At 37.0% G+C, this 17,434-nt stretch overlaps 1 protein-coding gene across 1 annotated transcript in view; it reads right to left on the bottom strand.

The window, feature by feature from the left end:
- The window catches only part of LOC131216990 (phenylalanine--tRNA ligase beta subunit, cytoplasmic), a 70,370-nt gene that overhangs the window by 6,377 nt on the left and 46,559 nt on the right, over positions 1–17,434 (bottom strand). Inside the window, exons 15-16 of the mRNA XM_058211645.1 lie at positions 15,060–15,134; positions 5,895–6,002 (exon numbers count right to left, since the gene is read on the bottom strand). Coding sequence (XP_058067628.1) covers positions 5,895–6,002; positions 15,060–15,134 — 183 coding nt within the window. The remainder of the gene's footprint in view (positions 1–5,894; positions 6,003–15,059; positions 15,135–17,434) is intronic.

The following is a 17,434-nucleotide window of genomic DNA, read 5'->3' on the forward strand; positions in this document are numbered from 1 at the left end:
TCTGTGAAAATGGATGGACGGAGTGGATAAAATATGTAAATCACGGTGGACCCCACATGATTTACTCAGTACGCGACACATATGTACCCGAGTCCGTAGGGACGCGGATTTGCTATGATGGGTTAAGCAGCAAGACTTGCAACCGAAGTGACGTCGAGCGGTTATGTGGCCCCGCCATAGTTTATGTTTCGTATCCACAACGTCCAACCATTTGAAGATATCATTTTAGTGCACGAGACAAAGAATGAGTCAGATCCAAATCTCTAATGAACCACACCACATGAAAACAATAATGATTGGACATCCACCGTTAAAATCCTCCAAAGGCCCACTGTATTGTTTATTTGATATCCAATCTGTATGATTAGGTCATACGGACCTAGATGAGGGGAAAAATCAAATATTAGCCTGATCGAATACTTTTATAGGCCCTAAAAGGTTTTTAATGGTCTACGTTCATTCAACACTATTTCCTGTAATGTGGTCCACTTGAGATTGGGATATACCTCATTTTTGGTCTCATACTCTAAAATGGTCTCGAAAAATAGATGGACGGTGAGGATACAACACATACATCATGGTGGGCCCCACGAATTGTTTAACGGTGAAAATCATTATCTCCGCTGCTATTTGTGGTGTGGTCCAGATGATCTTTGGATATGATTCATTTTCTGGAAAATAATCTCTAAAAATAGATGAACGGTGTAAATATAATAAATATATCATTGTGGGGCCCATGTAACTTTAATCTCATTTGAACCATTCGTACAACTCGGAGCTCGAGGAGCGTCAGTGCTTGTCTTATTGTGTGGTACACCAGCCAATCCACTTCCCTTTTTTGATAAACCGGCAACGACAATGGCAATTTCGATGATTTTTCCGTTAAAACTCCCAAAAATCTCTCCCCAAATTCAGATTTTTTTCAAATCCCAAATTAAATCCCCGTAAGCCTAGGTAGAAATCTAGTTTCCTTTCAAAGCAATTCTATTAGAAGGAAAAAGGGGGTTTTAGGTGTTTCGTTCTTGTGAAAGATCCGGCGCTGTTGACCACGATTGGCCAACCAAATCTAGCCAAAGGCCACTCCTTGAGATAAATCTTGAATAAAAAGGTAAGAGAGCTTCTTCTTCTTCTTCTTCTTCTTTTCTATATTTTTTTTCCGAATAAGAGGGTCGTCGCCGAAAACATGGCATTTGTTTTGCCTATTTTATCGAAATCTACAGGGTAGTTGGCTGATTTGGCCAGTGATCCAAAAATCTCGCTGATAATATCGAAAATATCGACGACATCCAGAAGAGAAACGAAATATTGGGGTTTCGGTATCGTAGGTCTAGCGACACCGATAATATCGGCAATATTATCGATTTCTCGCCGATAGCTCAAACACTGGGTCTAACTAACCCATCAAAGTAAGATGACTCGTGTCCTCCTAACACATTCTGACACTTAAAGATAAGGTAACATGAAAAGCTCAAAGTTGAAAAGAATGATAAATCCAATATTACCTAAATCACAAAACTTCTACGTTTTCCATTATGAATCATGGGTCATTTGCGATCCAGATCGCTACTTTTACCCATCCGAAATGGTGGTTCTATACTCCCTAGTGTAGATTAACATGACATGTACCTTGATTCATGCAACAACAGGCACATATATGATATTACGCATGAGGGACCTATAATAGTGATATTCCATATTTCATACATTAAGAGTACAAAATCATTTTATATATTACATATTCCATCCCTCTCAAAAAACCCTTTGGTGCAATGACCCTAAGGTGAGAATAGGGGAATCATGGTTTGGAGTGAGATTCCATATTCAAGATTATGAAAATTAAAAGTGCCTATTTTCTTAGTAATGCAATGACCAGTGGACATTTCAAGTTGCCGAGATTTTTTACGCCCATCATCCTCCAAATGTCTCAAATTGTAAGGGAAGAGGGAAGCATTCACATTCCCCCAATCTAGACAACCCAAAAAACTATTTAAGCAATTAATTACAAGGAAAGCCTATTTCCAAAGGGCTAAGCATTTCCCAAAAACTCAAGCAATTGAACTTCCTAGGTCACCGTCAGAGATTAAAGGACCAGAGGAGTGTTCCTAAAAGAGATGCAACCCTCTTTAACTGCCAAGATCTCCAGAGAACTTTCATCACTAATCCCCGCTAGGCCTGATAATGTCAACTTGACCTCCCCAAAGGGGTCACAAATCACCCTGTTCCTTACCAAAGAGCCTCTGTCAACATCAAACCTTCCATTGTCGTGGAGGATGGATCCACGATATAGGCCTTTTAAGGCTCACCATACCAACTGATATAACTTCGGCCCAATGATTTCATAGGTCGACAATCCTCAGCCCTTTGAATTCTTCAGTTGGAATAGACAAAGTGACAAACTCAAACAAAGAAACTTGATGTGCTCGGCCAAGTACCGGGAACTGAGAAGACCTAACACAACCACCACAAATTCTACTATTCCTTTCCTTCCATATACCTTGCATATTTGTCATTTGTTAAGTTTTTAATACATTTAATGTTTTGTAGTTTTGAGATATTTGTTCAAGTCACTTTTTTGGAAGGATAATGAGTTTATTTTATTAAAAGGCTGCTTAGACAACAAAGAATACAAAAAAAGAAAAGAAAAGAAAAAAAAAACAGAGAGAATATCTTCGAAAAAGCGTTCCAACGTTATAGCCCAAGCAATAGATGAAACATCAAGAACATTGATATGTTAAATTCAACGTGTTCCATATCCATTACGATACACCCGTAAAGGTTGATACATGTAAGCAATGGCCATGACCGTTACGCGATCTAGGGGTGACATGGGTTAATTGGTTTTTTGGGACCGTATCGGCCGTTACGGTAGTCGTAAAGGCCGTTACAAGGCATAATGACTGTCACCCCCATAACGGTAAAAAAAATTTCACTTTTCTATTTAAATTCATTTTTCTCCTCATTGATTCACTTTTTTCATTCCAAAAATTCTTCTATATCATTTTACAACAAATCTCGACCACTCTTACTATAGTTTTTAAGATTAAAACCGTAGATTAAAGTGATTTGGGAGAAGCACCGACGGCTCTTTTTTCAAAAAATTGAAAAAGTAGTATTTGTGCCTTCTTTTTTCTTTTCCTTTTTTCCCCCCCTCTAATTTCTAGTTATAGAGCTTGATTGTGATGTGTACACATTAGAGACATAATCATGTTTAGAAATCCACTAGACAACCTACTACAACACTCTTACCAATGAGTGGACCGTTACACTACCACAAACATGTTCAAAATGAAAAATGAATACATATTTGTAATACTTACATTTTCTAGATTTTTTTTTCAGAATTTTTTCAGGAAAAGAAAGATTTCAATCGTTACAGGGGTCGTAACCATCGTTATGCCCCCATATTGGCCATTATGGCTGATACCCGTATCGATAATGGTGGTTACCGTCAATGTTTCAAATATCGGTATCGTGTTACATATCACATCGTTGGGATACAGATACGTATCGGTTATCGCATGGGATATATCCTTTGTATTGGGGAATTTATTGCACTTTTTGGGAAACATGGGGAAAATGGTTGAATTTTTTATGAAACTTCAGGGATTGTTAGAAAAGACCTTAATACACACTTTTAAATCATAACATCTCAAAAAAGAAGTGCGCATAATAGGTTTCCTTTATATAGGGTCCTAAGCTATGCGTTGTCTGACTAGACTAATGCAACTATATTCAAACTGAATGCATAACATGTAGAGTGTATGTGATGATCATTTCATCAAACACTCCTAAATACTTCGAAATTAGTGTCAATTGAGAGCTGGTTAAGGGGAATTTTTGAAAAAAAAAATTATTTTAATAATTTTTAATTAAAAATAATTTTTATTTTCAAAAAATTGACAAGAACTTAACAAAGCAGTAGATCAGCCCTCACGAAAGCTTGATTTCATGTTTGGAGTGCAACATTGCAAGCAATTGAATAGAAATTAGAAAAATATTGAATTTTTCCCAATTTTCCTCAAATTTGACCACCTACACTGAAATTTCGAAATTAGAACGTATGTGATGATCATTTCATCAAATACTCCTAAATACTTCAAAATTAGTCTCAATTGGCAACTAGTTGAAGAAAATTTTTGAAAAAACAAATGGAGAACAAGAAGAACCAATGGATATCATTGAAATCAAAGCTCCAACTCCATGATTTTTCATGCAAAACAAAAAGAATTTATAACCATTTGACACTGATTTAACATAATTTCAACAGAAAAAAAGGGATCGGAAATTGAAAATGCTCACCGGATCGAACATGTGGGATATATCGACACTACCTGTGCGTTTCGTATCGCACAAGTGGTATACAAGATATATCGTGGGATATATCGGCCAATATTGTCGATATTTAAAACATTGGTGACCGTTACAACCACCGTTACTAATAAGTATACCTTGGTTTAATCCCATATATCCATTCTATAACATCCCTCTCATATTTCCACGCTACTTCCCATGGACCCTGTTTATTAAGGAAGCATCGCCTATTATGTTCCCCCAAAATGTTCAATAGTACTGCAAGCATGATCAATCACAAGAATCTAGCCACTCCTTAGCAAGTATGACACCATGCCACATCCATAGCAATATGACCACTGATTGTGGTATCGCCCAGTTGACACCAAAGATCTTTAGAAACGTGATTCACACTTGACGCGCAAAGGAGCAATGTGTGAATAAATGATCAATCAATTCTGCCTCGCTCATGCATAGAAGACAAATATTGGGGAGAATCATGGGCCTTTTCTGAAGATTGTCTAAACGAAAGATTGTTCGAGTCACCTACTTTGAGACTACTTAGTTATGGGATATTCTATTTGTATCGGATTTCCTATTTTTACTAGGATTAGAGTCATCAAAAGTATATATATATATATATATATATATATATATATATATATAACATTCTTGTCAAATGCGATCGCATATGCCATGATAGCATATGCGATCCTGGCAAGTATGTCATGGCATACTTTTATATGCGACCAATATGTGATCGCATATGCAAGTATGAGATTGCATATTTCCTAATAGCCCGAGTGGAAGCGATTTTTATTTTTAATTTTTTCAATTTGGGAACTTTTGCCTATAAATAGACACTCATATCCCCTCCATTTTCACTATTCTTTACTCCAAAGCTCTAAATCTCTCTCTCTCTCTCTTACACGTCTTTCTCTCTTACTCTAATCTCCTTACAATTATTTCAAGTATGTTTATTTTTTGTATTTTATAAGTTGTGCTTACTTTTTGTAAATTAAGTTGTAAGTTATAACTTGTAAGTTGTTTCAAGTTATCCATTTATCAGTAAAATTTCTTTGTTCGAAATTTATAATAATTAGTTCTCTTTTAATGTAGCTTGTTGATTGTTTTCTTAAAATTTATATAATATAATATATGTAATTAAATATATAACTTAATGAAACACTCAAACTATAATGAAATAAGTAAAATAACCCAATCCAATCATGTGTACTAATTAGGCAAGTTTTTCCTTCTTCTTTTTTTTTTATAGGATTTTTTCAATTTTTTTTTTACTTTTTTCAAATTATTATTATTATTATATATATATATATATATTTATATATGCCATGGCATATGCAATTGTACGATCGCATATGCGATTTGACATCATTGATATATAGTAGTTTTAATACATGAGAAGTTGGATTATTTGAATAGAAGTCAGTTTTTTGGCAGCTGAGCGATTTTCTCCTGCATCAACCCTCTATTCTTAGAATTGTTCAACTAAGTATCACACAAAAAATTCTGAAGTAATGCCTGCCAATAAGTCTTCATGCTTCAATCAAGTAAAGCTTCTACACTAGGAGTGGAAGTTGTACCTCAAATCCAGACTTAGAATTGCAGTACAATGCTGCAAGTTGGCGACGATTTGTTGCACCAACATCTTTATTTTCATCCAACACCACTACATCACCCACTTCAAATATCTGTAGACAAGAAGTAAATGTATGAGATGCAACAAATGCACATCTACTACTTGGAATGGCAAGTATACTTATTCATCATCAGGGGAAAACAAAATAGATTACAGCATATGACAAATCAATGATGAATCAGCACAACTAAAGGAAATACACCTTTGAAGCAAACATGGCAAAGATGTCATTAGGCTAAAAATCTCATAGAAAAAATGAGTGCATAAAACATCAGGCTGTATAAATACAGACAAAGTCTGAATGAGGTTCCACCCATAGGCCAGGTTTCTCCTGTTGGGACTTGGGAATCTTCTAACAACCTTCTCTTAAACAGTATAGTTCATTTTACCCATCAAATTAAAAGATAAACATTTTAATCAAAGCATGAATACAGTACCAATAAAGTCATTAACTGCTGAAAGAAAAAGATAATTCAACGCAAGCAATAAACATGCAGGTGCAAAAATACAAGAGGTCCGGCCAAGAAAGTATTATATGTCAACTTCATTGCACATATGGCGCAAAATAATAATTTTCTATGAAGTTACTGCCCTATACAATGGCTTTCTGGGAAAGAAAAATGGGCTGCTGGTTTTTCTTGTTTCTTGGCAGATTACATTCCCAATCTTGCTCATTTTGCTTCTTCAGTATTCCTTTGTTTACAAGCATATTGTGTATTTTGCTCCATAAAACCTTGGACATCCCACTCATACACAGATAAGCACTTACACTTAGACATCTTTGGTGTTCCTTTGTTAAAGAGCATATTCCACTCTTAGGGCATGTTTGGATACAATGAATCTAAGGTGTGAATATGGAAATTGTAATGATTATGGAATGATTATTTCCATCTTTACTCTAGAAACAAGGACTCCAAAATTATGGCTCCTATTTAGATACAAGTGGAAATCTTAGTTCTAATAGATAAAGAGTTCCTCGTATTTGGAGAGAGAGAGAGAGAGAGAGAGAGAGAGAGAGAGAGAGATTTTATTTGTGTGTGCCTATGTGCATGTGTACCCTTTTGCATATCCATGACGAATACCATTCTATGCTCCTTTATTAGTTATAAAGTAAGTCTTAGCCCCTTTTGGGAACTAGCACTGGAGACAAACACCAGAGACTGTTGCCCTAAATCTCCCTCTCCTCTTCTTCCCTTTTCCCTACCTCTTCTTTCTTCTTTTCACCTTTCCTTCTCTTGTACTTGGTAGTAGAGCCTCCTCATAGTAGAAAGGAGGAGCTTTCTCCCCAGAACCACTGTTGATGTCAGCACACCCGTATAACCAATGTAGTCAAAATCATTATTGTATCGCAAATCATATCTCAATTCATATGTTTTTTTTCTGACACACACACACACACACACACACACATATATATATATCGACAAACACACTTAGTGAAATGCTCACCTAGAAACCAGTTCTCACGGGAACTCGTGAGCACTTTTTGATAAATGATGTAAGACCAAAATCTAAACAGTCCACATGATGCAACACCCCATGAAACCCCCAAGGCCCAACTTTCAGCCTAATCCAAAACTTTGGTGGGCCATGGCAAAAAGAAACAGTTACCTCCCTTGATTGCATCTCTCTTCGCTATGGCCCACCAGAGTTTTGGATCTGGCTGAAAGTTGGGCCCTAGAGGTTTCATAGGGTGCCAAAGGTGTGCACTTGTGCTCGCCTAAGAAGGTGGGTAGGTGAGCATCTTGTGCTCACCTAAGAAGGTGGGTAGGTGAGCATCACACACACACACACACACACACACACACACACACACACACTTATTTTAGATCTCGCGGGAGTGGAACTACATCAACTCTTGAATATTTGAAGCTTTGGTGGTTTTTTTTTTTTTTTTTTTAAGCAATGAACTGAAAATCCATAAAGAGGCGAACAAACAACAAGGAAAGCAAAAGAGAAACAAAAGGGGCAAAACTGCTAAGATAGCAGAAAGCACCAAACTCCTAAAAAAGAAGATCAACACTATTCAAATCCTTTACATTGACAGCCCATTCTAAAACCATCTTTTTAGCCCTAGCCCCCACTGCTTTAGCAGTAGACGATCTGTCATTGAAGCATCTTTCGTTTCTTTCTTTCCAGACCGCCCACCAAATCGCCAGAATAATCATACGCCAGATCTTCAATTTGTTTTTTCCAAGCTTGACCCCGTTCCACACCATCAACATCTCCACGGCGGACTCCGAAACACACCAGGAGAGAGAAAAGAGCTCACAGAAATGAGAGAAGATAGAAGAAATAAAGGAGCAGTGAACCAGCAAATGGTTCACTGATTCTACCTGACACATGCAACACAGGCAAATGTTGACAATCTACATGCCTCTCTTGGCCAGATTATCAATAGTTAGAATTCTATTCCGAGCCACTAACCACCCGAAACATCTGAACTTAGGAGGAGCGTGATATTTCCAAACAAAAGGAGTCTCATCACACGGAGACGTGTCCGCAGAGTAAGAGCGGCATAGAGGGACCTGACAAAGAACGCCTCGGACTTCTTAAGCAGCCACTCAATACAGTCAGGCTGCGAGGAAATGATCTTGGATCTGGAGATGTAATCGTGCAGCGCCATGTATTCCTCCACCTCACCATCATAAAGGTTTCTTATGCAAGTTATGTCCCAAACAAAGTGGGCGGAGGTGAAGTAGCCACATCTATTAATGAGGATGTCTCTGTCAGGAGAGAGCCGATAGATTTGCGGAAAAGAGAATTTGAGAGGCTTTTCCCCAAGCCATAGATCTTCCCAGAGTAGCTGAACCATTGCCCAACACATTTCTGCTGTTAGCAATGACGGGATTTTTGGCCTTAAGGATACCTTTCCAGATGTCGGAAGCCTTGTAATACGAACTATCTTTAGGCCACCAATTCCCATGAGAAGCACCGTACTTGCCTTTAACTATCAAAGTCCAGAGTGCATCCTTTTCCGACGCAAATCGCCAAGCCCATTTACCCAACAGAGCGGAATTCATTAACTTCAGAATCTTCACATTCGCACCTCCCTCGCTGAAAACTTTGCACACTTGAGTCCTTTCAAGCAGATGAAATTTACTCTGATTTTCTTTACCAAACCATAGGAACTCCCTTCAAGTTTTTTCCGTAGTCTTAAGCACCGACCCCGGACATTTGAATAACGACATGAAATAGAGGGGGAGACTGGATAGAGCTGCTTTGGTCAGCGTCAACCGACCACCCAAAGATAGATACCGGCATTTCTAGGAAGCCAGGTATTTTTGAAATTTACTGGTGACCCTATCCCACATGCTCTTCGGCGGGGATCCCACTGATAGGGGCAGACCAACAAAATAAGTTGGGAAGGACTCGATGCGACAACCGAGCATGGAAGAAAAATTCTGGAGAGACTTCTGCGGGACATTAACTCCAAGAAGCTTCGATTTGTTCAAAATTCTGGATAGATACTGCTACTCTGTCAATGAAGGAAATGCTGCTTGGAGCATCACTTGTAGATGCAATATAAACGAATGGGAAGTCGGCGAGTACTCGGAGCTGCTTCAGTTCATCCACGGTTTGAGCCCATCCCGTTCTAAAGCCGACTCCATTTTTTGGAATTTGGAAAAATCCAGCTTATTCTCAGTCCGCTCCTTGTACAATTACCTCCTTATCAGCAAGACAGAATCAGACAATCGTATCCCCCATTTTTGCTGGAAGAATCCTGTGCCCCCTAAGTTATCGGCCTTTGGGTGGCTCGTTAGCAAAAGAAAAATCCTAATTGTTGACAACCTCAGGAAAAGAGGGATGGTTATTCCAAACATATGCCTATGCTGCATGTGGGATGAGGAAACCGTAAACCACCTGCTGCTTCACTGGCCTTTCATTTCAGATATTTGGTAGGATTTCCTCTCCAGGTTCAACATTAGCTGGTGTTTTCCTAATTCGGTCGACCACCTGCTTCTCGCTTGGCACGGGGTCGCATTTGGCAAGTCCACTACTAGACTTTGGAGGATGGCTGTCCTGGCGATCTGGTGGTCCGTTTGGGAAGAAAGGAATGGAAGATGCTTTAGAGATTCTTCCAACTTTACTCGGGTGGTTTCGTCCAGGGCCAAGCGCAGTTTGATTGAATGGGCCTCCTATGATGATAAGCTTAAAGATTGTGACATGATGTTCTTGGGATTTTAGCCTTTCTCCTTTCTCTCCTTGTTTTCCTTTTCTTTTTCTTACCCTTTTTCTGTTTTGCTGCTGTCTGCTCTCTCAGCAGGCTTGTTTGTTTTTTCTCTGTTTTTTTCTTTTAGCCTTTAATGAATTTGCATTATCTTTCAAAAAAATAAAAATAAAAAATTGACTGTAGTCTTGGTCATGGCAACGTGTATAGTGATGATAAGTTGCGTTATACTCATTGTGGCTGTCCTCACCATACTAGAGCATCACGTTGGGAATTAGTCGATCCTTCTACAAAGCCTATACAGCCACTACAAAACTCTCTAAGAGGGTGAGAGCAAAGTCCGGTGGTCTGATGTCTCAAGGGGTACCATTAAGTCTCCAAGAAAATAAATTGTACACCTGCATCACTGCCTGACCATTCTTGAAGGGTCATCCTCTTCCCATCAGCCCAGCTCTCACCAGCCACAGATATTTGCATCCGCCCACTTAGTATCTACATCTTCAATGAGTCCGGCCAGGATCAATGTTTTTGGCGCCTCAAATCACATGACAAACAAAGTCTCAGTTTCATACCTATTTCCCTGGGCCAACATCGAATAATAGAGTCAAAATTACTGATGGTTCCTACACTCGTGTTGAAGGGATGGGAACCATCCATATCCTTGTCCTTTGTTCTTCATGTGTCACAATTGTCTACGAACTTACTGTCAATCAGTCATCTCACCAAGTCCATTAACTGTAGTATGTAACTTCTTCCCTTCTTTTTTGTGTTTTTTCAGGACCTAGCAACTGGACAGAGGATTGGGGGTGCCATGAATGAGACGACCTTTATCTTCTTTGACCACCGAATAATGGTAGATGAGATCAGCTTTCTAGTCTTCCAGCAGAGAAGGGTCAAGCACGGATAGGCATCATGTATTGGCATTGTCATCTTGGACATGCCAACAAGTAGTTTGAGAGTATTGCTTCCTTTTACGTTCAAGTCTAAGGGTGATAGTGTGTTATTATATGAAACTTGCCAAATTACCAACATTTTTTTAGAGATAACAAAATAATTAATCTTCTTTGACCGTCAAATAATGTTAGATGAGATCAGCTTTCTAGACTTCTAGTAGAGAAGGGTCAAGCAAGGATAGGCATCATGTATTGGCAATGTTTTAAATATCAACGATATCAGCCAATATATCCCACAATATATCTTGTATCCCACTTGTGCAATACGAAACGCACAGGCAATGTTTTAAATATCTTTATCGCGTAATGTATCACACCCTTGGGATATGGATACATATCAGTTATCACATGAGATATATCGTTTGTATCAGGTAATGTATCGTTGTTGTTGGGAAACATGGGAACAATGGAAAATTGGTCGAATTTTTCAATGAAAGTTAAGAGATTATTGAAAAAGACATCAATACACACTTAGAAATCAAAACATTACCAAAAAAAAAAGTGCACATAATATGGGTTTCCTTTGTATGGGGTCCTAAAATATGCACTTTCTAACAAAACTGATGCAAGTACATTCAAAGTTTATTCATATAATTTATAAACGTAAGAAGACATGTATAGAAACATAAGAAATGCATTCAAAAGCAAAAGAAGAATCACTAGATCGGGTTACATACATGTTTAATTTTGTGTTTGGATACAAAGATTGCAATTGATTTATGAGAAATTGAAATTTTTTTATTTTTCTCAATTTTCTGCAACTTGACCCATCTCCCCTAAATCTTGAAATTGAAGTTCCAAATCCATGATTTTTCATGGAAAATATGAAGAATTATAAATTTGCAACCATTTGACACTAGTTTAATGTGATTTACAATAAAAACATGGATCGAAAATTGAAAATGCTCACCGATCCAACTTGTTGATAAGGTCACGTAGACCTGGATGAAAGGATAAAAAAGCAAATATCAACTTGTTCAAAACATTGTGCACAGGTAGTGCCGATATATCCCACATGTTCGATCTAGTGAGCATTTTCAATTTTCGATCTCTTTTTTTTTCTTTTTTGTTGAAATTATGTTAAATTAGTGTCAAATGGTTACAAATCCATTGGTTCTTCATGTTTTGCATGAAAAATCATGGAGTTGAAGCCTTGATTTCGATATCCATTGGTTCTTCATGTTCTCCACATCTTTTATTCTTTTTTCTTTTTGAAATTTCCCTTCATAAGCTGTTAATTGAGATTAATTTTGAAGTATTTAGGAGTATTTGATGAAATGATCATCACATACACTCTCAATGTTATGCATTCAATTTGAATATGGTTGCATTAGTTCAGTTAGACAGTGCATAGCTTAGGATCCTAATTAAAGGAAACCTATTATGTGCACTTCTTGTTTGAGATGTTATGATTTAAAGGTGTGTGTTAAAATCTTTTTTAACAATCCTTGAAGTTCCATTGAAAAATTCAACCATTTTCCCAATGTTTCCCAAAAAGTGCGATAAAATTCCCGATACAAATGATATATCCCATGCGATAACCAATGTGTATATGTATCCCAAGAATGTGATACATTATGCGATGCCGATAGTTCGAACACTGGTTACAGGCAATGTTTTAAATATCGTTATCGCATAAAGCATCGCGTGGGATATATCGGTTGTATCGCGTAATGTATCGCTTTTGTTGGGAAACATGGGAACATTGGGAAATTGGTCGAAATTTTGAATGAAACTTCAGGGATTGTTGAAGAAGACATCAATACACAGAAATCAAAACATTACAAAAAAAAAAAGTACACATAATAGGGGTTTCCTTTGTATTGGATCCCAATATATGTGCTTTCCAATTGAACTGATGCAAGTATATTCAAAGTCTATTCGTATAATTTATAAATGTAAGAAGACAAGTATGGAAACACAAGCAATATATTCAAAAGTAAAAGAAGAATCACTACATCAGGTTATATACATATTTAAATTTGTGTTTGGATACAAATATTGCAATTGATTTGTGAGAAATTGACAAATTTTGATTTTTCTCGATTTACCGCAACTTGACCAATCTCCCACAAATCTCGAAATCGAAGTTCCAAATCCATGATTTTTTATGGAAAACATGAAGAATCATATATTCGTAACCATTTGACACTGGTTTAACATGCTTTACAACAAAAACATGGATCGAAAATTGAAAATGCTCACTGGATCAAATAGGTGGAATATATCAGTACTACCCGTGCGTTTCATATCGCACAGGTGGGATACTGGATATATTGGTTGATATCGTTGATATTTATAACACTGCCTGTAACAGCCATTACAACCCCCGTAACGGCCCCATAACAGCCCGTTATGGGGCCAATATAGGTTTTTCAGGGTTTTTTACAATAAAAATAAAAGAGACCCTAACGGCCGTTACGGGGCTGTAACGTCCATTACAACCTATATCGTAAAGGTAACAGTGGTGGCTGTTACAACCACCGTTACTATTACGGAATACCTTGGTATGTGAGCTTCTCTAGTTGAAGGCCTAGCTAATAGAGTTTGTCTTCTCTAGAGTTTGTCTTCTCTAATGACGCCTCATTGTGACAACTTAACACCGTTCACATCTCTTCTAATCCGGTCTGTCATGAATGTGCCAAGCATCTTGAGGTTGATTGCCACTCCAACCAATAAAAAAGTGGCCTCAAAGGAAGTTTCCATGTCATATCAGAAATCAAATGATCAGCTTGCTGATTTTTTAACTAAGGGAACCGGTTGTCATCAACTACACCACGTGCTACAAGTTGGGCATAATATTCGTGCTCCACCTTGAGGTGGAGTGTGGAGAGAGGCATTTTATTTGTGTATACATGTGTGTATGTATATCCATGAGTACTATTTTATGCTTCTTTATTAGTTATAAAGTGTTAACGCCTTTTGGGAACTAACACCTACAACTATTGCCTTAAATCTCCCTCTCCTCACCTCATCTTCTTCCCTTATCTTCTCCTCCTCCCTTTCTTTCTTCTTCTTCTTTCATCTTTTCTCCTTTCCATATTTTACTGAATCTTGTACCAGGGTGGATAAGTGTAATGATTATTTCATGAAATCTTGAGTTTTTCTGCTATCCAATCAGCCTCAACTGTCTTGTCAGAGGAAAAAAATTTCCTTTTATAAGTCATAACAAATTCCAACCTCTTCCTTTAATCCCCTACAATAAAGATCCTCCACATCTTTCTACAACCAAGCCAATCCTAACTCATAACGAATTCCAACCTCTTTGACCAAGAAATCAAATAATTAACTTCTACTTGTGCTAACTTACTAACCAGGATAACTTAGAAACCAGTTCTTACTAAATGACTAAGAAACCTACTCATTAATCCTGGAACCTTATAGAATTCAGAATTCTATAAACTTCTAGAAATTTCCACAACTCCAAACCATACCATTTGGAAATTTTCCCGACGACACATCTAGCCCAATATGGCTTTAGGTGATTGGTGCTGGTCCTTTCACCAGCCACATCACCACCCAAGGGCAAAACACACTTACCCTACTTTCAATTGCAATTCCTTTTTGCCATGGGCCCTCGTACAATTTGATGTGGAGCCCACATTTGCAGAATTACCAGAATAAACAGTGGGTCCTAAAAGTAAAAAGTAGCCTTGGTCAGCCAATTTGACAAAAACATTGGCATGATTATTACGAGTTCTCAACTCAATTCAAGCAAATAGCACAAACCAGATGGATGGCTCCATGAAATTTTGATAAAAACAATCAAGGATAACTATAAAGATAAGCAACCTCATGGATGACAACTCAATACAGACCTGGCTAAATAACGATCACTGAGCATGGGGGTGCAAATATTTAAATCTAATTTTAAAAAATGCACCATTGATGAGAAGTGTTTCAGATATTTGGAATGAAAACATAGAAACAAAGAGATCAGAAAACCATGTGAAGAACATTCTACAAGAGAATAGGACATGTATACCTTCAAAGGTTTTGGATGGTCCTTATTGTGTCCCACTGTTTTCAAAATGCCTGGCATGATACTAGATCGAACTACCTACAAAAATCCCAGGTTCTTGTCAAGATATCATACCCTATATATATATATATATATATATATATATATATATATAGATAACAAAACAGAAAAAAAAAAAAACTAGGAATGAAATAATCATGAAGCCAGAATCAAATAAATTTAAAATAGGAACATGCTATCATTAGAGTGCAATTAACCTAACTAAATTCTCTCAGGGCATGTTTGGATTGCGGTATTCAATGGTATTGTAATGCATTATAGCCATCATTACATTAATAGTATTTGTTTACACTAGTATTTCAGTGGGTTATTCAGTGATCAAATACAAATGTATTAGGATAAAAGAATTTGAATTTGTAATCATTACAAATATACAATACATTACACGAGAAATCTCATATACAAAAATGGGTTTAAGTGTATTCTCATGCGTGAAGGGCGAAAATAACTAAATACTCAATGGTGGAGAATCCATCCTGATTTTTCAACGGTTTCACAAGATGACAATAAACAAATCGCGGATTGCCTAGACCCACTAGGATGGTCATGAAAAATTTTCAAGTACTCAAGAATATAGGACATCAACTCTCCAATGACCTACCTGGGCTGTTATATCCATTGCATTTTTTCCCCCAGGGCCCAAAAGAGATTTTATAGGCAATCCCTATAATCCATTAATTCATTTAAGTTTCCAATGACAATTGATAACAAAGCACATGGAAAAGTGGGTCATTGGAGACTATTTTCTAACCATATTTCCAAAATTTTCGACAATTTCAATTTGGCAATTTCATATATTTCCATTCATGAGGTGATTGCAAACGTAGTTATGGTCATTTGGTTTAGAGCTATGAAGAATAGCAATTGTTATTAGGTCATACTTGTATATAACCAAGCAATGAGAGAAAATGGGGCACATTTGATAATGCTCAAGGTAAGAATATAGATTATTAACATTGGACAATGTCCAAGGAAAAAAGACATTATTTTAAGCAATGACTCTTCAAAGATTTAGTACACGGCCCTATAACAATCAAAACCAAGAAACCAATAGGAAAAACGACTATTATTACCCATCTTGGACAATAACTTCCTTGAAGGCTCATCTAAGAATTAGCTACAACAGAATGATGCAAGAGAACATTCTCAGTGGAAAGGTTTTCATGTAAAAACACCGAAAACAACTTCTATTCAATACTTGACCCCAAATAGCTCAAACAAGACTATGATAGTTATGGTTAACTAAATTCTATTCAATCATTAAAAACCCTAAATCCTATTCAGTATTAAAAAACTCAGATGCAATCCTAAAGAACTAAAGGTTGTAGAAATCCTAATCTAATTAGGACGGTAAACCAAGAAAGAAACTTCCTTAAAACAATTAACCAATGTCAAAATTTCCCAGTGACCTAGGAAAAAATCTCAAAAAGTACAGGAAGAGGGGAGTTAAGCTAGGTGGAAGAGAGAGTTAAGAACCCAACTGTCCTCTACATAAGTAATTTCGATGATAAAAGTGTCATCAAGCTTTCCAGTGACTTTTTCCATTGGTACCATTGAAAACGGTTTAGAGAGACAAAACTCTCTGATTGTGTCAGCAGCAATATTGAGACTGAAGGAAAATTGAATTCCATTACCAAAATAATGATCTTTATTGAAAGAATATGAGGTGTCAAAAGTGACAGAGTTCCATTACAATGAATGTGTTTTTTTGCCATGTATTAGCCAAGGATGGTGAGAGAGATCCAAGCCTCTCAAAAAAAAAAAAAAATGTTATGTGTCAAAGTAAGAGAGTTCCATTACAATTAATGTTTCTTTTCTCAATCCATTTGTGAAGGATAGTATCAGGAGAGTCATAATTTTCTTTTTGAATTCATTAGAAGTTAGCCAATAAATAGAAAGAAAGAACAGTTCCACTACTAATTTCACTCAATTATTTTGTGTATCTATAAAAGCTAAAGACAGTACCATCGCTGAAATTCTAGATATGAATTTACATTTAAAAGTAACAACCAAGATGCTACCCTATTCAAAGAAAATAACTAAGACTCAAATGTCCCTAGAGGCACAATATTTTCATGCCTCCATACCATGTACCATACACATGGCACATGTATGATCAACCTAGCCATACATCCTACAGGCTTCACCTTTTTTTCCAAATATTAAAGATGCTGGCTTCACCATTCATTGGGCAGTGACCAAAAAATTGTCTTGATCAGACTATTGTAACCATGAAATGAACTTTTCCTTGCTGATGGTAAGCCACTGCTGTTACTTTTCTTATAGTGTCCATTATATGCAACCGATTGAAGGGTTAG

The sequence above is a fragment of the Magnolia sinica genome, chromosome 10 (genome assembly GCF_029962835.1).
Source record: "Magnolia sinica isolate HGM2019 chromosome 10, MsV1, whole genome shotgun sequence".
NCBI lineage: Eukaryota > Viridiplantae > Streptophyta > Magnoliopsida > Magnoliales > Magnoliaceae > Magnolia > Magnolia sinica.